This window comes from Mirounga leonina, unplaced genomic scaffold, assembly GCF_011800145.1.
Source record: "Mirounga leonina isolate KUSES-001 unplaced genomic scaffold, KU_Mleo_1.0 Mir_174, whole genome shotgun sequence".
Lineage (NCBI taxonomy): Eukaryota > Metazoa > Chordata > Mammalia > Carnivora > Phocidae > Mirounga > Mirounga leonina.
Genome location: NW_023270451.1, coordinates 33,129,636 through 33,152,642, shown reverse-complemented (window position 1 = coordinate 33,152,642; position 23,007 = coordinate 33,129,636). Strand labels below are relative to the sequence as shown.

Sequence of the window (23,007 nt, the reverse complement as noted above, 5' to 3'; positions counted from 1 at the left end):
TGCTAGTTGTTTTCTATTTGTTCCATATGTTCTGTTTTTCTCTTTGCCTACCTTTGTATTAATTTCTCATTGTTTAATGATTCTGTCTTACCATTATTGATTTATTTTTAACTTAAAAATGTTTAGTGTATGCCTTGAGTGTAGAACGTACATGTAGTCACAGGCACCTTCAAATAGTAATATACTGTTCATGAGCTCATAGTAGTAGGTTACTGAAGCAGAGCCTGCAAGATATAAACACTCCAGAGGTTCTGTATTCTCATAGTCACCTCCACTCAGTACTTAGCAGTGTGTTGAGATTATCCGTTTATTTCTTCTTACCTGCTTGTATGACATCTGCTGTCTCTTGTGGTTGTGCTGTACCGTAGGTGAGCTGGTGATGGTGTCCTCTCTGTCCTTGGGGGAGGCATGCCTTTTCTTAGATTTAAGCCTACTTGGTCATCTTGTGACCTCAGCTATGGTGGGTACAAGAAAAAGTTATGCTTTTGTAGTTTATGTGATTTTTCTTCAGAACTAAACATTTTTTCCAGCTTTCCATATCTTATACAAAAGTAGAAGTCATCATCAGTGTTATTGAGAAATGCGGAAATTCAGAATTTAACAGGTTATTAAGCATGTATTTTTTTTTGAACTTCCTGCAAAAGTAAAATTTTTGTTGCAGAAATGACCAAAACCCCCCATAAGTAGTTGTAATCGTAGTCTATACAACAAATGACAAATTCAGGCTACTCTTTCTGCCAAGATTGCTCAGTATATATGGAATATATACTGGACCCAGAGTTTTCTGTGTTTCCCATTGGCTCTAGTGACTGGTATCCTAAAGACATCATACACTTTGTAGGCTGCTGCCATCTTGCCTGGTACAACATGTGATTGTCAGGAGTAGAGCATCAAGTAATTCTCTTTTCACCACCTAAGATAGGAGGGTGGTACCTGTTCTTGTGGTCTCCTCTCAACATGTACTTAGTGAGCACTTTTAAGGCTTTCCACAAATGTGTTAAATATCTTGCCTCTGAAAAGAGTAGGAAGAGGGCTATTGCTGGTCATCTTTGGGATTTGACCATGTGTTAAAGAGAGCATTCTGTTGACTGTATATAGATCTCAAATACTGCTAAATGAGTATGTACAAATGCGGGAAGTACAAAGAAGAGGCTTAACATTTGTCTTACTTGAATATAACTAATGTTGATAATGCTTTTTAAAAAATTACAATGTCTAAGGAATATGTTAAGTAGCATATCATAAAAGAAGATTTAAGCTGAGAGACCATTCTGGTCAATTTGGGACTATGTACATTTGGTGGTTCTATTTTCTTGTCCATTACCTTAACATACCATTATAGTTAGAATTTTGAAATCTCTAGTACAGCAAAACAGCCCTGGAAATGGGTGCTAAATGTTGTACTGATATTTGTGGCCTTTCTGCAGCCTTCCTTACCTGGGGATGTTTGTTCTAAAACATAAATCTATCAGATGTCTGAAACTTCTCTGTATGCCACCTTTTGCCCTACAGTTATACCTTTCTCCTACAATTTTATTCAGTCTTTAGAATGAGATCAGAGATCATTTGCTTTGAAAGGCCTCTATAATGCCTTCACACAGAATTAAGTATTTTATCTCCTGGTCTACTTGTAGATATTCTAGTGTTGCGTCTATCATAGTCTGTTGCAAAATATTTGTTCAAAATCAGCTTCTTCTTTAAGATATGAGTCCTTGGGGAGCCTGGGTGGCTCAGTCAGTTAAGTGACTGCCAAAGGCAGTCATGATCTCAGTCATGGTCAGGTCATGATCTTGGGGTCCTGGGATCCAGCTGAGCCCCACATTGGGCTCCCTGCTCAGCAGAGTCTACTTCTCCCTCTCCCTCTGCCCATCCCCACCACTTGTGATTTCTTCATCTCTTTCTCTCTAATAAGTAAATAAAATCTTAAAAAAAAAAAAAGATTTGATTTCCTTGAGGACCTAATACACATCGCATTTATCTTTTAAATGCTGCTCCTTAATATAGAGCTTGGATATGATCAGGACACAGTACTGTTCAGCTGAATTGTATTGGTCATTTTAATGGTTTTGCTAAAAATCCTTAAAAATGTTGCTTGTACTTTATTAAATCTATGAGAGCCCTTTCCATTTTTTTTTTTTTTTTAAGATTTATTTATTAGAGCGTGCAAGCAAGTGGGGAGAGGGCCATGGGGAGAGAATCTCAAGCTGACTCCCAGCTGAGCATGGAGCCTGATGCGGGACTTGATTTCATGAGTCTGAGATCAAGACCTGAGCTGAAACGAAGAGCAGGAGGCTAAACTGACTGAGTCACCCAGGTGCCCCAGGCTCTCCTTTTTTGTCTAATAACAGAATACTGAACTGTTTTCATGTTCAAAATCAAAATATAAATTTTTAAGACATATTGACAAGTAAAATATTAAAATGAACAAAAGCTATGATTTGCAAATATTTTAATATAAATATAGCATAGGGGTTGGAGTTGGATGGATACATATATTTGTTAGATAAAATCCTGATACAAAAAAACTTCAGCCATACTTTCAGGCATTTTAGAAACATGTTTGGAAAAGTAGCTTATAATAAAAAAAAGTAGTCTATTTATTTGACTCCTGAAACTATTGAGGAAGTTCAAAACTTAAGATTGCAACTTACCTACTTCCTGTATCTTTTGACATTTAGGGCATAGGGACAATTATTATGGAACTTGATGAATCAGTACCTAATCAAAGATTTTTTTAGTTCTCTAGGCCCTTCCTTTTATATATTGATTATGAAATAAAACAAAGTTTTACTTAAAAATATATTTGAACTTTTTTTTCTACCCAGTGTAGTGACTATGACTTGGAATTTGGAACTGAGTGTTTGCAGTTGGCTCTAAAATATGGTCACATTAATGCCAAACTTGTGGAAGGATCACCCGACCTCTGGAAGGTAAGGAAGTTTGCATTTTGCTCTGGATCTTGGCTGTGTTTATAGGTCATTCCTAAGACACATTCTGCAAGTATAAACACTTTCCAGGTGCTTAAGAATATGGAGAGGTAGTATAAAAATGCTTGGTTTCATACTCATTAAGTATTTTGAGGTATAAGGGTATGTATGTATGTATACATTAAAGGCATTAAAAGTTTTACTGGGTTTCCTGAGCATCGAAGTATGTATCATTTCTATTTCTTGGTTTGCAGAAAATTCACTTTGAGATAATTCATTCAAACAAATTCCATTTTAGCTGATAAAATGGTTTTATTCAATTTTTTTCTTCCCTCTCTATATATTCTTACATTCAGTTTCCTTAAACTCCATTGGACTGAGGATGAAACTCAGCTTTCCACAGTAGCAACATTTCCTTCCAGGCCCTGGAGGGTGCTAGCTCCAACTTAACTGGGTTCAAGAAATATCTGCCATAGTTCTGACTTAGTGGGATGGGTGACTGGACCCACCTGGTGGCCCCAGTGAGGAGTTAGACTCTTGAATACAGTAAGGTTTGACTCCTAATGACCAGCTTCTTTGTTCTCGAGGGAATGAAGTAATTGGAGCTGGAGTGTTTCACAGTGTGGCTTTCCTTTGTTCTGAAGGTAGAGATGTATTGAATTGAACAGTGTTTTCTGAAAGAGGGTAGGGTAGTTTTATTTTCTGAAGTATTGCTGCTTTTGAAATACGGGATGAAACATATATTTCATATAGAGAGAGAGAGCTTGGATATATATATATATATATTTATATATATTTATTTAAAGATTTCATTTATTTATTTGACAGAGAGCAGGAAAGCAGGGGGAGAGCAGAGGGAGAGGGAGAAGCAGGCTTCCCACTGAGCAGGGAGCCCGATGTGGGCTCAATCCCAGGACCCCAGGATCATGACTTGAACCAAAGGCAGACGCTTAACCAACTGAGCCACCCAGGTGCCCCAAGGGATGAAATCTTTATAAAGCATCCACCTAAATCTGATAAGGAAAGATTCATCCTAACTCTAAGATGATATGAACCCAAAAGCATATTTCCTCATTGACTTAAAAATAAAACAGAAAGCCCTATGAGTTCATTAAGTATTCTGTACAGTAATGTGATAGGCCTTGCCCTATGCTAAGATTGTCTCATCCATACTTAAAATGACTGAAATTACAAAATTACAAAATATTGGTATGTCTGGATTATTGCCTTACACAATATTATTCTTTTAAGGATATCCGAATGTCTTCAACCCAGCAGGCAAACATTTTATTCATTGTGTGTATCCTTTTCTGTCTGTGGCTCAGATGGTAGTAAACATATTGTGAGGACTATGTTGTTTACCAATTAGGTGTTTTGTTACAGATCCTGACACTCATCTCTGTACAACGCCTTTTGGCTGTGGGCTAGACTTAATTTGCTGGCAACGGGAGATGAAAGTGGAAACTCACAGACAAGTTTTATTGCTGCTCACATGTTCATTTAATACTCTCTGGCCTCATTTTTGATGTTGTAGGGTGTGTGGTGATCTTTTTCTGTGGGTGTTCAGAGCCTATTTGAAACTTGTCAAGCCCTCTGAGATGTGCAGAGAGGAAAGTAACAGATTGCTCTTGAAAATTTCCACTTGTTCCTCACAAATTTATTTCAATTTTTAGATTTTTTTTTTTTAATCTTCTATTTCACTGATTTCTCCAACAACACAGTATTAGTATTAGTTCTCACGTCTTGGTGCTCTGCTTCCCTTTCATGGGAACCAACTGTAAGTGCACTAAGTCAGGGATTGGCTTTCCCAGGACTTCTCCTTTACAATGTTTGAATAATGGGACCTTGGATTTAAAAGGGCATAGAATGCAATGGATTGGGCAGAAAGTCTTTCAAATGGCAGATAGGAGTTCTTTTCTGGTACCATATTTCTTCTGATAATTGAGGTGAAATGATTTTGAGTGCAAGTATTACAGTTTTAGGGTCCTTGTTTCCTCTTTCTGCCTCCTGTCTCTCATCATCTTCTCCCACTCCCCTTTTTTCTTCTTTCTGATACTTCCCTAGCTATTGGTATAGCCCTCTAAAGCTTCTTGATGACATTGTATGAATTGTCTTCAGTATAGGCTCGTCATTTAATTTTGTGGTCTTGGCATTTTGTAAGGATAAAAGTTACTCGGTTTCTGTTTAAACCAAAGCAGTAATGTATACTTAGAAATTAGTGTTCTAATTCTATACTAACACCAAAAGTGCTACCATTTTAAAAAATTTGGATCTGAAAAAAGATTTAGTACACTGAAGTTAAAACCAGTACTGGACTCAGGTAGCTGAGCCAACTACATGGCTCATGATTCGTAAATCTTGAAACGGTGAAAAATGCATTTCAGGAGGCATTTTACTACCATAAAAAGTAAGGCAAGGGATGATTCTGAAACACAGATCCAGGATACCTTCCCCTACCCCTCAGAAATCAGGGAGTTCACCCCCACAGTGGTATGAGGAATGACTAGAAATGTCTCATGCCTGCATGTGGGACTATTTGAACTGCCACCAGAAATCCGGGAGGGTTATTTTGTATTTTACATACTTTTTTTAGAAGTAAAGCAAGAAATAAATGTTCAGAGTTATGCCATACCTCATGCAGTGGCTCCTTTGGGGCCTGGAGGAAACATTAATTGTTTAAAATCACCATCCAGCGTAGAGGACAACCCCCACTCCTCATGACAAAGACTAACCAATCATGGAAGAGAATAGGACTGATTTCTGGGATAGGAATTGGCTCTCATGCTTTCCCTGAAGGGTAGTGCCTTGCCAGACCTTGCCAGACACACTGTTATTTGACAAAATTTGTCCCAGTGGACATAAAAACTTCCATTCCTTTAATTTATAATTGTACCATATTTTTGTCCCAATATACTTAAATACTTGCTCACTTTCTACACTATACAGAACTAATTGAACAGGCTTTTTGTTTCTAAATTTACAACTATCCTTAAGGCATAAAAGATTATAACCAGGAATTGAAGAAATTAAACTGTTCATTGTCTGAAAATACTTGTTTAGGAGGAGTTTCTGAAGTGTTTGAAATCATCCCATATTCCTGACTTTTCAGGAATCCTTTTGATGGGAACTACTTTTTTTTTTTTTTTCCAGATCACGTGTTATGGCATCTTTGTTTAAAAACAAAAACAGGGATGCCTGGGTGGCTAAGTCAGTTAAGTGTCTGCCTTTGAGTCTTGGGATCAAGTCCTGCATCGGGCTCCCTGCTCAGCGGGGAGCCTGCTTCTCCTTCTGTCTGTCACTCCCCCTGCTTGTGCATGCTCTCTCTCTCTCTGACAAATAAATAAAATCTTAAAAAAAACAAAAACAAAATAACCTCCCTTCCTTTAAATCTCAAAAATACAGTGTGGTAACATTGTTTCTTTTAAGAGATTTTCATCTAGTCTAGAGGAAAGGGATATTTTCTAGATAGACCTAATTGATGAAATGGAAATAAAACAGATACATCCCCAAATCTAAATTTGTGTCTAATAAACATACTATATTTTGTAAAATTTAATATTTTCTGACTTCTAATTATTGGAGCTATATACTCATTTTCTTACGAGTTAAAAGATAGGAAAAATGGGGACTAGGTGTTGTCTGATTCACGTAAGATGGTGGCCAACTGAAGGAGGCTCTGAAAAGTCTGTTACTATATTGTCAACACAGAGTGATACAGGTAGGTGTAATAGTGTGTGGAACCCACCTTGAGGCAGCTGAGGGAGGCCTGGCCTCAGAGTCAGAAAACTCGGTCTGGCTCTGAGTTTCAGGTTTCTCTTGTATTGGATATTATTTTCTTTTAGTTGCACACTTGACTCAGATGAACTATTACACAGAAGCACAAAGAAAGAGACAAAAATTGAGCTTAACTAGGTGAGGGGCAAATGTGGGGCCCTGAGCATTTGTCTTGAGGTGGCTTCTGAGCCTCTACTGAGCAATATGAAAATAAGTGAGTCAGAGGATGGAGGGCTCTCTTCCATCACTAAAGGGTTGAATTTTTTTTTAAGTTAACAAATTTTCATAATGTATTGTGCAAGGTCCAAGGAAAACTACAGATCATACTGACAGAAGGAAATCAACTTCAAACTGATTTAATAAACTTTTGAAAATTAAGAAAAATAAGGAAAGGGCAACCCATATTACTGTAAAAGTTTGACAGAAAAAGTGTAACTCATCAGTTCAGAATTGCAACATTTTCCAGTACTGTTCCCTTTGAAGTACGTTAACTGTTTCAATTAGGAAAAAAAATAAAGCTATTTTTAAACGCAGTACTTTACCAGTTTGTGAGAAACATTTTGTACTTAATTTTTCTTAGATCGGTTTGGTGAGAAGTGGGTTGAAGTATTAAATAAGGCTTTATGTGGAAGATATTAGTAAACAATAAAAAAAAGCTTTAATCTGTGTGTAGTAGGTATCCACAACCTACAAGAAAAAGTAGACAAAAGGAAATTTAGTAGTCTTTCCTGATTATACAGTTAATCATAATAGTGGAGAAAGGACCTTTAGTTGATTCTAATAGGTAACTTAACCAAGAGTGATTGCAATGTAAAACTGCTTAGTCTTGCAGGAATGCTAGAAAAGGGATTTTAGGAGTTGAGACCAATTTTTCCTTAACTTAAAAAAATTCATCATTAAGATATCTTTGGGCAAAGAAAGTAGAAGTTACTTTCACAGTTGCTCTATTGTGATTTTGAATGCAGTTTCATTCCTCAAAGCCAAAAGGAATACAAAATGAATAACGGTAATTAGGCCTCTTCCTATTTCAGTTCTGAGTTTACCCTATACAGCAGAAAATTATTAAAGAAAAACACTATTTTCTCATTTGAATTACAAGTATTGAAGCCTGATTTCGGAACTTTGGGTTTTTGAGCAAAGAGAAGAAAATCTTTGATGGAATTTTTACAGGAAAATTTTTCTACGAAAATACTGTTTCCACAGGTTAAGGAATTTTACTTATTCTTTTCATTGCTCTCTCCCCAAAACTTAGAACAGGACCTAGAACAGAGTAGTTATTTCATAAATATGTTTTGAATGAATGAATGAGATCAGTATATTGTTTAATTTGGTGAAATACATAGCATGGACCTTTAAATGTCTGTTTTCTATTTTCTGTCCAGATACTGGAATTTCACTGTGGATCAGTAACTATAGTACTAGTTTTGGTTGGCATATACTTGTTTTGTCAGTCATATAACAATGTCATACGTGACTTCAATAGTTTAGTTGAAGGCTCAAGCAATTTTCTATCTATTTTTTTAAGATTTATTTATTAGAGCACGGGAGTGGGGAGGGGCAGAGGGAGAGAGAGATCGAGAGAGAGAGTCTCAAGCAGACTCTGCCCTGAGGGCAGAGCCCAATGGGGGCGTAGGGGGCAGCTTGATCTCATGACCCTGATATCATGACCTGAGCCAAAACCAAGAGTCAGATGCTTAACTGACTGAGCCACCCAGGCACCCCAATTTTCTGTCTGTCTTACATGTTAGGTATTACTTGAATTGTCGATTGTAGGGTGATGTTTTGTACCAGCCAGGGTAAAGGCATAGCAGGGGAATCTAATTTTGGGTAGAAGTGCCCTGAGCAACTTGAGCCAAACAAAGTTTTTGTATAAGTCTAGTTATGAGATAGTCTGAAGGGGAAAAAATATGAATTATAGGCACAGAAATGTACTCACTTGGTAAGTACTTTTCAAAGTGGGTTTTTAGACCACTTTCATCATAATCATCTTGGCACTTTAATGATGAACCAGCTCCTAAACTTATAGTACTTATTAATACAATGCATTATTTTTTAGGTTAAGTTCTGACATAAGAACTGATTCTGCATTGCCAAACACCTGACATATTCTGTACTTGAGCTCACAGGATATGTTGTGGGAAATATCTGCCCTAGGACTATGTCAGGTTACAATTAGAAGGAGGATGCATGATCTTCATGAAAGATAATGATTGTTCTTATGTACATGAAGGTATCCTCTAGTCCCTGTCGGATCCATGTATTAATAAAAAACTTGAAAGGTGAACCTTATCTACATAAAGATATCTACTTCCTTCAATTGAGAAGGAAGTCCCTCTTGATGTGCATTAACCTTTGAGAATTATTTTATGATTTTTGTTACACATACTTTTCCTTCCTTATAACATAAAACTTTACTATTAAACAGTAATAACCAGTAGTACCAGTACTTTTATTTAAACACTACCACATTATCTGTGAAATAATACTTATATTAATAAGAGTTTGATAACCACGGCCACATAATATCTCAATTTACAGATCCCAAAACCAGTATTCAGCAATTTGCAGAAATAAAATGTATCTGAACTTGCTAATGTTGTTATAATTTAGAAATTGTCAGTACTATGTGTTTATAGTTTCTCCAAAATAAGTCATTTCCTTTGGGGCATAATTTTATTGCTCTCACATTCCTTCCTACTCTGTTAAGTCTAATGAGGTTTGTTTGTCCTTTAGGTGACCTACAAACGAGATCTGTATGCAGCGGAATCGATTATTAAGGGTATGTTTGGCCTTGTGACTGTCAGTTCCTGTGTTTCAAAAATGTAAGCCAGTTCAGAATTTCTCATGACATTTTAAATCCCAGAATTCTCAGAAGTATAAATGTCTGCAGGCCACAGAGGTCTGTGATTTGTGTTTTTTTTTTTTTTTTAAAATAATTACATTTTGTGTTTGCTGCTTGTGAAATGTCACTTATTACTTATGTCACATTGGTTTTAATTTTTACAAAGGAAATAATTTATGAAAAGTATGGGACACTGACACTATTAGAAGTAAAAACCGATTTTAATAAACTTAAGATACTTATTTTTACTAAGAGGCCTTGTCACCCACCCCCCACCCCCATAACACTGCCATATCAGTACATGATATAGCATCTTTCATATGAAGGTATTTTTCCCCCATATATAGAAATAAGACTAGATGATGTGTTAAATTCCTTTTCAATCTTGACAATGATTGCAATTTTGTTTTGTAGTTTAGATACTGCATGTGTGATAACCCCTTTATCATTGTTTTCCATCTTTAGGCCTCACAGCTACACAGAGGTAGTTTATGTAATAATCAACAAATATTTGTCATTGTGCTTAACACTGTACTAGGAATGTAATGATGATGCACAGGGGACATTGATTGCCTATTTTTGCAGCCTCCCTCATTTCAATCAGGGTTTCTGAACCTCAGCACCCTTGGTATTTTAGTCCAGGTAATTCTTTGTTGCAGAGACTGTTTTGTCCATTGTACGTTGTTGAGCAGTGTGCCTGGACTATATTCACTAGATGCCAGAAACACTGGTCCCTCCCTCCCTCCGTCCCCATTGATGTGATATCAGAAACACTGTTAAAACTTGTGATCCTGGCAAAAATTACAGCGTCGATCCTGAACCAAGTATGGGGCTTCACAATCTGTTACTGACACCTTTGAAATAGATGAAGGGTAGATCTGTGTGCTCAGGTTTTGACTGAGAGGTGAACTTGGAATTCAGACTTGGAAGTTGAAGAAAATGTTGAGTCTGAACTCTGAATGCATCAATTTGTTAAATAGGTTTTCCCCCAAAGTTTGAATAATCAATTGGCTTCACATTCACAAAACGAATCTTTTCTCTGGTCATGACATTGTATATTTGTAGTCTATCCTCAAGGTTTTTGTCCTTCAAGAATATTGTGTTGCAAACCATTAATGTACCATAATTTATACATTTGTGTATCCGTGCATGTAAACAGATGATCTATAGCCATAAATCAAAATGTTGGCATGTGTTTACACATCAGCCAGGCATTGTGTAAACATGACTGTGGAGAAGTTGGCTAAACCATGATGTGGTTGGTTACGTCCTCAGCAGAAGGAAATAGAAAACTAGTCTGGTTTCCATACACAGTCATACCTTTGTTACCTAGGTACAATGGACAAGACCTATTTTGTGAGTAGTTGGTAAGGGCTCCTACTGAGAATTGCGCACATTATATTTGCCTACAATTTATAAGAGCAGGCTTCTTATAAAGTAAAAGCCTGCATTTTAACTGTACTTGTAATGACTATAGTTTTGGAAATTGTATACAGAGAGGAACTGTTTTTCTTCTGTAACATGTTTTAGTGTGCTATTTTTATTTTTAAGCATTTAAAAAGTATTCTTTTGTTATCAGGGAAAGTAATCTGACTGGATATAAATGGCTGATCAGTCATCTCCAAAAATTTCCTTATGCTCTAGGGTTTGCATTTCTAATAACTTTCCAGGAGATTGTGATGTTGATCATATACTTGGAGGGCCACTCCTCTGGGGCCTTCCCACTCTCAATGTGGGCCTCTAGATAAACAGCATGGTGATTACCTGAGAACCTGAATGCAGGATGTGTGGCCCCACCACATTAAATCAGAATATGCATTTTCTGGCTGAATATGCAAACTCTGGCTGATGAGTTTGTACGTTAAATTTTGGAAACATTCTCTAGGCTGCTCTTCAGTATTTCACAGCTCCTTTCTTTTTAGATAATATTTTTATTGCATTAAGGACTCTTACTGTACTTTATCAGCTCCAAATGCTTCTTTGCTTACCTGGGATTGCTACCTGCCTCTGTGATGTGCACTAATGCTATCTCTGAGGCCTGATAGAAACAACACTAGGCATAGGCAAATGAACACCCTTGGATTTTTTAAAAATTAAATTACAAAATAAAATATATATAGCAGATTGTCTGAGCTAGGTATTTACCAGTTTGCCTGTTCCTAGTAAATGTTCAAAGTATTTTTCTAGGCACTACTGTAACACAGTATTTATTGGGTACTGACTTTGTGTCAGACATTGTGTTATATGTATCATCTCGTGCTTCTCCAAGAACTTAATGATGTAGGTCATGTCACCGTGTCCATATTATTGGATCATCAAGGATTCTAAGCAATTACTGATTTAAGAAGGATAGAAAATAAATTCTTAACTACAAGTTTCTGTCTTTGGTAGTTACCTCTTTTTACAGCTATTACCTCTTTTTTTCCTTAAGCAGAGATTGTTTAGATTGCCTTCTCTGAAATCCTTGACCTATATATGTTTTGAAATTCAGAATATTTATATTTTCAGAAGTTAATGCAGTACATAACATATTAAGTCACATCACCAGTGGGATTAAGGACCTTGCAACATAATGAAAATTATAATGCATGAATGTTTACATTCAGTACAGGAATAAAGACTGTAGAACCTCAAGTCCAAGTTCAGGTCTGATTTTACCACCAAATTTATATATGAAAACAATTATTAAATTTTCTATTTGGATTTCAACGTTGCCCAATACTTGGTGTGAACCTCTTTTAGATTGATTCAGTGAACTTGAGAGGATGTCGTCTTGCTCTTTCTTTTGTTTTTATTTTTTGTAGTATCTAACATTGAGTTTAATGGAATGTAGTTGTGTGTTGTAGGGTACAGCTACATTTTTTTCCTTAGAGTTGAAAAAAATTTACATTATGGGGAGAGGTGGCTCTTTTCTCTCACGACACCACTTTACCTCCTCCTAAGAGACTCATATTGTGACCCAATGTACCTATTCTTATACTATATAAACTTTTTTCTCAGAGATGATATAAAATTGGGTATATATACTTTTGTCAAAGTTTAAAGCCAGGATTGGGAGCACATGGCATTCATGCCAGTTGTTTTATTTATTTAAATTTTTTTTTTTTTAGTTCAGACAATTATTTTTGTTTTAATTTTATTATTTTATGTTAGTCACCATACAATACATCATTAGTTTTTGATGTAGTGTTCCACGATCCATTGTTTTCGTATAACACCCAGCGCTCCATGCTAATACCCATCACCAGGCTAGCCCATCCCCCCACCCCCTCCCCTCTAGAACCCTCAGTTTGTTTCTCAGAGTCCATAGTCTCTCATGTTCATCTCCCCCTCCGATTCTCCCCCCCTTCATTTTTCCCTTCCTTGTCCTAATGTCCTCCATGCTATTCCTTATGTTCCACAAATAAGTGAAACCATATGATAATTGACTTTCTCTGCTTGACTTATTTCACTTAGCATAATCTCCTCCAGTCCCATCCATGTTGATGTAAAAGTTGGGTATTCATCCTTTCTGATGGCTGAGTAATATCCCATTGTATATATGGACCACATCTTCTTTATCCATTCATCTGTTGAAGGGCATCTTGGCTCTTTCCACAGTTTGGCTATTGCGGACATTGCTGCTATGAACATTGGGGTGCATATGGCCCTCCTTTTCACTCCATCTGTGTCTTTGGGGTAAATACCCAGGAGTGCAATTGCTGGGTCATAGGGTAGCTCTATTTTTAATTTTTTGAGGCACCTCCACACTGTTTTCCAAAGTGGCTATACCAACTTGCATTCCCACCAACAGTGTAAGAGGGTTCCCCTTTCTCCACAACCTCTCCAACATTTGTTGTTTCTTTCCCTGTCCATTTTTGCCATTCTAACTGGTATAAGGTGGTATCTCAATGTGGTTTTGATTTGAATTTCCCTGATATGCCAGTTGTTTTAAATAGGTTACCCTCATCTTTTTACTATAATGTTGTAACAGACATAATACAACTCTCATTTTGAAGATGGGTAAACTGTGGTTTAGATTCATTACTTTTCTCTTGGTCCTACAGTAAGAACAAGATGCACAATTTAAACCTAGGTCTCTCTTGTCTTGAAGGCTGACTTCACTCTGGGACATGGCCGCTTGGCACCTCTGAGTCATAAGCTACTCAAGCTGACTGCTGTACTGGGTGCTAGACTCATTAGTGCTCTTCTAGTCAGTATAGCCAATGGTTGGTGAAGTTCAGCCTACCCAGCTCTGATTCTGTTGGCTTAAAACTCTCTCTCCATCTGGCCTGCTGAAGAGTGAGCACACAGTTGTGACCGGATGTATTCTCTTACGGTGCTGTGCTAAACACATGGTATAAGCTTCTAGAGAGTGTGGGAGAAACATAACTGACCTCGCAGATTTCTGGACATGCCCAGAGAATGAGCAACAATTAAAACTCAAAATCATAGATTCAGAATGATGGGTTGGCTACTGTTTAGTTTTCTTCTTTGTTAATTCTGGTAGTTGAAGGCTTATCCAGCCATAGCAGTTTTTCCTTTACCAGGATAAAGCTTTTTTTCATCCTGTGATCTGAGTGCTTCGTATTCTGTAAGTGGTCCTTTCTGAGTTGCTTTTTCACTTGAATGCCAAGTAGTGCTGGTCAACAAATTTTATTCTCATGAAAGTATTTTCTTGTTTCGATATTTTAAGACTCTACAAAGCATTTCCTTGATAAATGTCTTGCATGTGCCTTTTGTTCTCGCAACTTTACTTGTCACTGGAACGGCATGTATGTTTGATGAATCTTAATGTTCGTTCAAGTCCGTATCTTTTGTTTAGTATGGGAATTTTGATGTAACTAACTTTAGGCACGCTTTTGACTAAAGTCTCCAAGTTGTGGTATCCAGCAAGTGTCAAAATCTGACTTCTCTTTTCGTGTTTTTATTTTTTATTTTTTTAAAGATTTTATTTATTTATTTATTTATGAGAGACAGAGAGAGAGTGAGAGAGGCAGAAGGAGAAGCAGGCTCCGCAAGGAGCAGGGAGCCTGATGTGGGACCCAATCCCAGGACCCTGGGATCATGACCTGAGCCGAAGGCAGATGCTTAACCATCTGAGCCACCCAGGTGCCCCTCTTTTCGTGTTTTTAGATAAGTCTTATTTTGAAGCTGAATTTATTTTAGCATCAGTATATTTATATGGATTTCCATCTATAGTGAAGCATTTGATAATAGGAAACGTGTATATAAAGTAGTCTTATATTCACACAGTTGTCTGCATTGGAAAAGGTACAGTTAATCGCAAATTAACTATGAGGTAAAACAAAGCATTTTTTTTTTAAGTTTCAAATTCCATTTAACTTACAGTGTAATGTTAGTTTCAGGTGTACAATAGAGGGATTCAGCACTTCCATATATCATCTGGTGCTCATCACAAGTGTGCTCCTTAATCCTTATCACTTGTTTCACCTATTCCTCCATCCCCCTCCCTGCTAGTAACCACGGTTCTCTATAATTAAAAGTCTGTTTCTTGGTTTATCTCAAACTTTTTGCCTTTGTTCATTTGTTTTGGTTCTTAAATTCCACATATGAGTGAAATCATATGGTATTTGTCTTTTTCTGTCTTATTTCAATTAGCATTATACTGTCTAGCTCCATCCACGTCCTTGCAAATGGCAAGATTTCATTCTTTTTACAGCTAAGTAACATTCTATTGTATATATACACTACATCTTTATTCATTCATCAATGGATGGACACTTGGGCTTTTCCCATAGTTTGCCTATTGTAGTTAATACTGCTGTAAACATAGGTGTGCACGTATCTTTTTGGATTAATGTTTTTGGACTCTTTGCATAAATACCCAGTAGCGCCATTGTTGAATCATAGGGTAGTTTGATTTTTAACTTTTTAAGAACCTCCATACTGTTTTCCAGTGTGGCTGAACCAGTTTGCATTCCCACCAACAGGGCAAGACGGGTTCCCCTTTCTCCATATCCTCGCCAAAACTTGTTGTTTCTTGTGTTGTTGATTTTAGCCATTCTGACAGATGTGAGGTGATACCTCATTGTGGCTTTGATTTGCATTTTCCTAATGATGAGCGATATTGAGCATCTTTTCATGTGTCTATTGGCTGGCTATCTGGATGTCTCTTTTGGAGAACTGTATGTTCATGTCTTTTGCCCATTTTTTAATTGGGTTATTTATTTTTTATAAGTTCTTTATATATATTGCATACTATTTATCAGATATGTCATTTGAAAATTTCTTCTTCTATTCTTTAGGTTGACTTTTAATTTGGTTGAATTTTTTCTTTGCTGTGCAGAAGCTTTTTATCTTAAGTCCCAATAGTTTATTTTTGCTTTTGTTTCCCCTGCCTCAGGAGAATATGCCCAGAAAAATGTTGCTACAGCCAGTGTCAAAGAAGTTAGTGCCTTTGTTTTCTTCTAGGATTTTTATGGTTTCAGGTCTCACATTTATGTCTGTGATCCATTTTGAATTTATTTTTGTGTATGGTGTAAGAAAGTGGTCAGGTTTCATTCTTTTGCATGTTGCTTTCCAGTTTTCCCAACATGATTTGTTGAAGAGACTGTCTTTTCCTCATTGGATATTCTTTCCTGCTTTGTTGAAGATTAATTGACCATGTAATCATGGGTTTATTTCTGGGTTTTCTGTTCTCTTGTTGTATGTGTCTCTTTTTTGTGCCACTACCATACGGCTTTGATGACTACAACTTGAAGTTGGAATTGTGATCCTTCCATCTTTGCTTTTCTTTTTCAAGATTGCTTTGTCTATTTGGGGTCTTTTGTGGTTCCATACACATTTTAGGATTGTTTGTTCCAGCTCTGTGAAAACTGCTGTTGGTATTTTGATAGGAATTGCATTAAATATGTAGATTGCCTTGGGTAACATAGACATTTTAACAGTATTTGCTCTTCCAACCCATGAACATGGAATGCCATTCCATTTGTTTGTGTCATCTTGAATTTCTTTTATCAGTGTTTTACAGTTTTCAGAGTACAGATCTTTCCCCTCTTTGGTTAGGTTTATTCCTAGATATCTTATTATTTGGGGTGGAATTCTAAATTGCCTTTAAAAAAATTCTCTTTGTGCTGCTTCATTATTGGTGTATAGAAATGCAGCAGAGTTTTGCACATTGCTTTTGTATCCTGTAATTTTACTGAATGCATTTATCAGTTCTGGCAGTTTTTTTGTGGAGTTTTTAGGGATTTCTGTATATATGGTACCATGTCATCTGCAAATAGTTTAAGTTTTACTTCTTCCTTACGAATTTGGATTCCTTTTATTTCTTTTTTTTTGTCTGGTTGCTGTGGTTAAGACTTCCGGTACTATGTGGAATAAAAGTGGTGAGAGTGGACATCCCTGTCTTATTCCCAATGTTAGGGGAAAACTCAGTTTTTCACCACTAAGGATTATATTGGCAGGGCACCTGGGTGGCTCAGTTGGTTAAGCATCTGCCTTCGGCTCAGGTCATGATCTTGAGGTCCTGGGATTGAGCCTCGCATCGGGCTCCCTGCTCAGCAGAGAGCCTGCTTCTCTTTCTCCCTCGGCTGCTCTCCTGGCTTGTGCTCTCTCTGTCTCTCTTTGTGTCAAATAAATAAATCAATCTTTTTTTTTTTTTTAAAGATTTTATTTATCTGTTTACAGAGAGAGAGACACAGAGAGAGGGAACACAAGCAGGGGGAGTGGGAGAAGGAGAAGCAGGCTTCCTGCTGAGCTACGAGCCCCATGTGGGGCTCGATCCCAGGAGTCTGGGATCGTGACCTGAGCCGAAGGCAGACGCTAACGACTGAGCCACCCAGGTGCCCCTAAAGAAATAAATCTTAAAAAAAAATGATATTGGCTGTGGGTTTTTCATAAATGGCTTTATTATGTTGAGGTATGTTCCCTCTAAGCCTATTTTTTTAGGGTTTTTATTATAAATGGATGTTGTAGTTTGTCAAATGCTTTTTCAGCATCTATTGAAATGATTATAGGGTTCTAATCCTTTCTCCTATTGATGTGATGTATCACATTAATTGATCTGTGATTATGAAACCACCTTTGCAACACAGGAATAAATACCACTTGATCATGGCAAATACTTTTTTTTTAATGTACTGCTGGATTCTTTGCTAGCATTTTGCTGAGACTTTTTGTTTCTGTGTTCATCAGGGATGTTGGCCTATACTTCTTTGTTTTTTCTTTTTTTAAAAAATTTTATTATGTTATGTTAGTCACCATACATTACATCATTAGTTTTTGATGTAGTGATCCACGATCAATTGTTTTCATATAACACCCAGTGCTCCATGCAGTACGTGCCCTCCTTAATACCCATCACCGGGCTAACCAATCCCCCCTCTCCCCTCCCCTCTAGAACCCTCAGTTTGTTTCTCAGGTCTATAGTCTGTCATGGTTCATCTCTCCCTCCAATTCCCCGCCCCCCATTTTTCCCTTCCTTCTCCTAATGTCCTCCATGTTACTCCTTATGTTCCACAAATAAGTGAAACCATATGATAATTGACTTTCTCTGCTTGACTTATTTCACTTAGCATAATCTCCTCCAGTCCCATCCATGTTGATGTAAAGGTTGGGTATTCATCTTTTCTGATGGCTGAGTAATATTCCATTGTATATATGGACCACATCTTCTTTATCCATTCATCTGTTGAAGGGCATCTTGGCTCTTTCCACAGTTTGGCTATTGCGGACATTGCTGCTATGAACATTGGGGTGCATATGGCCCTTGTTTTCACTCCATCTGTGTCTTTGGGGTAAATACCCAGGAGTGCAATTGCTGGGTCATAGGGTAGCTCTATTTTTAATTTTTTGAGGCACCTCCACACTGTTTTCCAAAGTGGCTGTACCAACTTGCATTCCCACCAACAGTGTAAGAGGGTTCTCCTTTCTCCACAACCTCTCCAACATTTGTTGTTTCTTTCCCTGTCCATTTTTGCCATTCTAACTGGTGTAAGGTGGTATCTCAATGTGGTTTTGATTTGCATTTCCCTGATGGCTAATGATGATGAACATTTTTTCATGTGTCTGTTAGCCATTTGTATGTCTTCTTCAGAGAAGTGTCTTTTCATATCTTCTCCCCACTTTTTGACTTGATTATTTGTTTTTTGGGTGTTGAGTTTGAGAAGTTCTTTATAGATCTTGGATACCAGTCCTTTATCTGTAGTGTCATTTGCAAATATCTTGTCCCATTCTGTGGGTTGCCTCTTTGTTTTGTTGACTGTTTCCTTTGCTGTGCAGAAGCTTTTTATCTTGATGAAGTCCCAAAGTTCATTTTTGCTTTTGTTTCACTAGCTTTTGGAGATGTATCTTGAAAGAAGTTGCTGTGGGCGATGTCAAAGAGGTTACTGCCTATGTTCTCCTCTAGGATTTTGATGGATTCCTGTCTCACATTGAGGTCTTTCATCCACTTTGAGTTTATCTTTGTGAATGGTATTAGAGAATGGTTGAGTTTCATTCTTCCGCATGTGGCTGTCCAATTTTCCCAGCACCATTTATTGAAGAGACTGTCTTTTTTCCATTGCATGTTTTTTCCTGTTTTGTCAAAGATTATTTGACTATAGAGTTGAGGGTCCATATCTGGGTTCTCTATTCTGTTCCCTTGGTCTGTATGTCTGTTTTTGTGCCAGTACCATGCTGTCTTGGTGATCACTGCTTTGTAATATAGCTTGAAATTGGGCAACGTGATACCCCCAGCTTTGTTTTTCTTTTTCAACATCTCCTTGGCGATTTGGGGTCTTTTCTGATTCCATACAAATTTTAGGATTGTTTGTTCCAGCACTTTGAAAAATGTCATTGGAATTTTGATTGGGATGGCATTGAAGGTATAGATTGCTCTGGGTAGCATAGACATTTTAACAATGTTTATTCTTCCAATCCATGAGCATGGAATATTTTTCCATCTTTTTGTGTCTTCTTCAATTTCTTTCATGAGTGTTTTGTAGTTCCTAGAGTATAGATCCTTTACCTCTTTGGTTAGGTTTATTCCGAGGTATCTTATGGTTTTCGGTGCTATTGTAAATGGAATCGTTTCTTTAATTTCTCTTTCTACAGTTGCGTTGTTAGTGTATAAGAAAGCAACTGATTTCTGTGCATTGATTTTGTATCCTGCCACATTACTGAATTGCTGGATGAGTTCTAGTAATTTGGGGGTGGAGTCCTTTGGGTTTTCCACATAAAGTATCATGTCATCTGTGAAAAGAGAGAGTTTGACTTCTTCTTTGCCAATTTGAATACCTTTTATTTCTTTTTGTTGTCTGATTGCTGTTGCTAGGACTTCTAGTACTATGTTGAACAACAGTGGTGAGAGTGGGCACCCTTGACGTGTTCCTGATCTTAAGGGAAATGCTCTCAGCTTTTCCCCATTGAGGATGGTATTTGCTGTGGGGTTTTTATAGATGGATTTCATGAGCTTGAGGAATGTTCCCTCTATCCCTATACTCTGGAGAGTTTTAATCAGGAAAGGATGTTGTATTTTGTCAAATGCTTTTTCTGCATCAATTGAGAGGACCATATGGTTCTTCTCCCTCCTCTTATTAATGTGTTCTATCACATTGATTGATTTGCGAATGTTGAACCACCCTTGCATCCCGGGGATAAATCCCACTTGGTCGTGGTGGATGATCCTTTTAATGTATTGTTGGATCCTATTAGCTAGGATTTTGTTGAGGATTTTGGAATCCATATTCATCAGAGATATCGGTCTGAAATTCTCCTTTTTGATGGGGTCTTTGCCTGGTTTGGGGATTAAGGTAATGCTGGCCTCATAGAACGAGTTTGGAAGTTTTCCTTCTGTTTCTATTTTTTGAAAGAGCTTCAGTAGAATAGGTATTATTTCTTCTTTGAATGTTTGGTAGAATTCCCCCAGGGAATCCATCAGGCCCTGGACTTTTGTTTTTTGGGAGGTTTTTGATCACTGCTTCAATGTCGTTACTGGTTATTGGCCTATTCAGGTTGTCAATTTCTTCCTGTTTCAGTCTTGGCAGCTTATAGGTTTCCAGGAAGGCCTCCATTTCATCCAGATTGCTCAGTTTATTGGCATATAGTTGTTGATAATAATTTCTAATAATTGTTTCTATTTCCTTGGTGTTAGTCGTGATCTCTCCCCTTTCATTCATAATTTTATTAATTTGGGTCCTTTCTCTCTTCTTTTGGATAAATCTGGCCAGTGGTTTATCAATCTTATTAATTCTTTCAAGGAACCAACTTCTAGTTTCATTGATCTGATCTACTGTGTTTCTGGTTTCTAATTCATTGATTTCTGCTCTAATTTTAATTATTTCTCTTCTAATGCGTGGCTTAGGTGTTGTTTGTTGCTTTTTCTCTAGTTCTTTAAGGTGTAGAGTTAGTTGGTAATTCAGGATTTTTCTATTTTTTTGAGTGAGGCTTGGATGGCTATGTATTTCCCCCTTAGGACCGCCTTTGCAGTATCCCATAGGTTTTGGACCGATGTGTTTTCGTTCTCATTGATTTCCATGAATTGTTTAAGTTCTTCTTTGATTTCCTGGTTGACCCAAACATTCTTGAGCAGAGTGGTCTTTAGCTTCCAAGTGTTTCAATTTCTGCCAAATTTTTTCTTGTGATTGAGTTCCAGTTTTAGAGCATTGTGGTCTGAGAATATGCAGGGAATAATCTCAATCTTTTGGTATCGGTTGAGACCTGATTTGTGACCCAGTATATGGTCTATTCTGGAAAAGTTCCATGTGCGCTCGAGAAGAATGAGTATCCTGTTGTTTTAGGGTGGAATGTTCTGTAAATATTTATGAGGCCCATCTGGTCCAATGTATCATTCAAAGCTCTTGTTTCCTTGTTGATTTTCTGCTTAGATGATCTGTCCATTGCTGAGAGTGGAGTATTGAGGTCTCCTACAATTAATGTATTCTTATCAATATGACTCTTTATTTTGGTTAACAGTTGGCTTATGTAGATGGCTGCTCCCATGTTGGGGCATAGATATTTACAATTGTTAGATCTTCTTGTTGGATAGACCCTTTAAGAATGATATAGTGTCCTTCTGTGTCTCTTATTACAGACTTTAGTTTAAAATCTAATTTGTTTGATATAAGAATTGCTACACCAGCTTTCTTTTGAGGTCCGCTGGCATGGAAGATAGATCTCCATCCCTTCACTTTCAGTCTGGATGTATCTTTAGGTTCAAAATGAGTCTCTTGTAGACAGCATATGGATGGGTCCTGTCTTTTTATCCAATCTGCAACCCTGTGCCGTTGTATGGGAGCGTTTAGGCCATTCACGTTGAGAGTGATTATTGAAAGATATGAATTAATTGTCATCATGTTGCCTGTGAAGATGTTGTTTTTATAGATTGTCCCTGTAAATTTCTGTTGTATATCCCTCTTGGGGTCTTTCTCCTTTTATAGAACCCCCCTTAATATTTCTTGCAGGGCCGGCTTAGTGGTCACATATTCTTTCAACTTCTGCTGGTCGTGCAAGCTCTGCATCTCTCCATCCATTCTAAATGAAAGCCTTGCCGGATAAAGTATTCTTGGCTGCATGTTCTTCTCATTTAGTACCCTGAATATGTCTTGCCAGGCCTTTCTGGCTTGCCAGGTCTCTCTGGATAGGTCGGACGTTATTCTGATGTTCCTTCCTCTGTACGTAGGAATCTCTTCCCCCTGACTGCCCTTAAGATGGTTTCCTTGGTTCTAAGATTTGCAAGTTTTACTATTACCTGCCGGGGTGTTGGCCTGTTTTCCTTGATCTTAGGAGGGGTCCTCTCTGCCTCTAGGACTCGAATGTTTGTTTCATTCCCCAGATTAGGGAAGTTCTCAGCTACGATTTGCTCAAATACATCTTCTAGCCCTCTCTCTCTCTCTCCACTCCCTCCGGGATTCCAATTATTCTGACATTGGAACGCTTCATGGTGTCACTTATTTCTCTGATTCTATTTTCATGGATTCTGAGTTGTTTTTCCCTGGCCTCCTCTTCTCCCTTTTTATCTATTATACTGTCTTCCAGATCGCTTATTCTCTCTTCTGTCTCAGTTACCCTAGCTGTTAGATTATCTAGATTGGATTGGATCTCATTGATAGCATTTTTAAGTTCTGCCAATTCACCTTTCATTTCTGCCCTTAGAGACTCTATGTTGCCATTAATTGATTTCTCCATTCTAGCCATTGTCTTCACAATTGCTAGCCTGAATTCCATCTCCGACATCTTGGTTATATCTGCATCCATTTGTAAATCTGCAGCATAAGTCATAACCTCTGAGTCTTTTCTGTTTTGGGGGCTCCTCCTCCTAGTCATTCTGTTGATGGGTGTTTGAGGGAATGTATAGAGTCGAAATTATTGACCAGAACCCAAGCAAGATGCACCTGTTTTCTTGGGACCTTAGGGTTGCTGGCCTCTTGTTTTCGCAGCCTGTCTTCTGTGGGAGGGGCCTGACGTGCTGTTACTGAGGCAACCCTGTTTGGGCGGAGTTGCCCTGCGCCCCTGTGGCGGGAGATGGGCTCAGCGGGAATC

At 37.7% G+C, this 23,007-nt stretch overlaps 1 protein-coding gene across 1 annotated transcript in view; it reads left to right on the top strand.

Annotated features, from left to right (window-relative positions):
- The window catches only part of CRPPA (CDP-L-ribitol pyrophosphorylase A), a 300,837-nt gene that overhangs the window by 93,107 nt on the left and 184,723 nt on the right, over positions 1 to 23,007 (top strand). The window contains exons 4-5 of the mRNA XM_035020668.1: positions 2,826 to 2,930; positions 9,435 to 9,480. Coding sequence (XP_034876559.1) covers positions 2,826 to 2,930; positions 9,435 to 9,480 — 151 coding nt within the window. The remainder of the gene's footprint in view (positions 1 to 2,825; positions 2,931 to 9,434; positions 9,481 to 23,007) is intronic.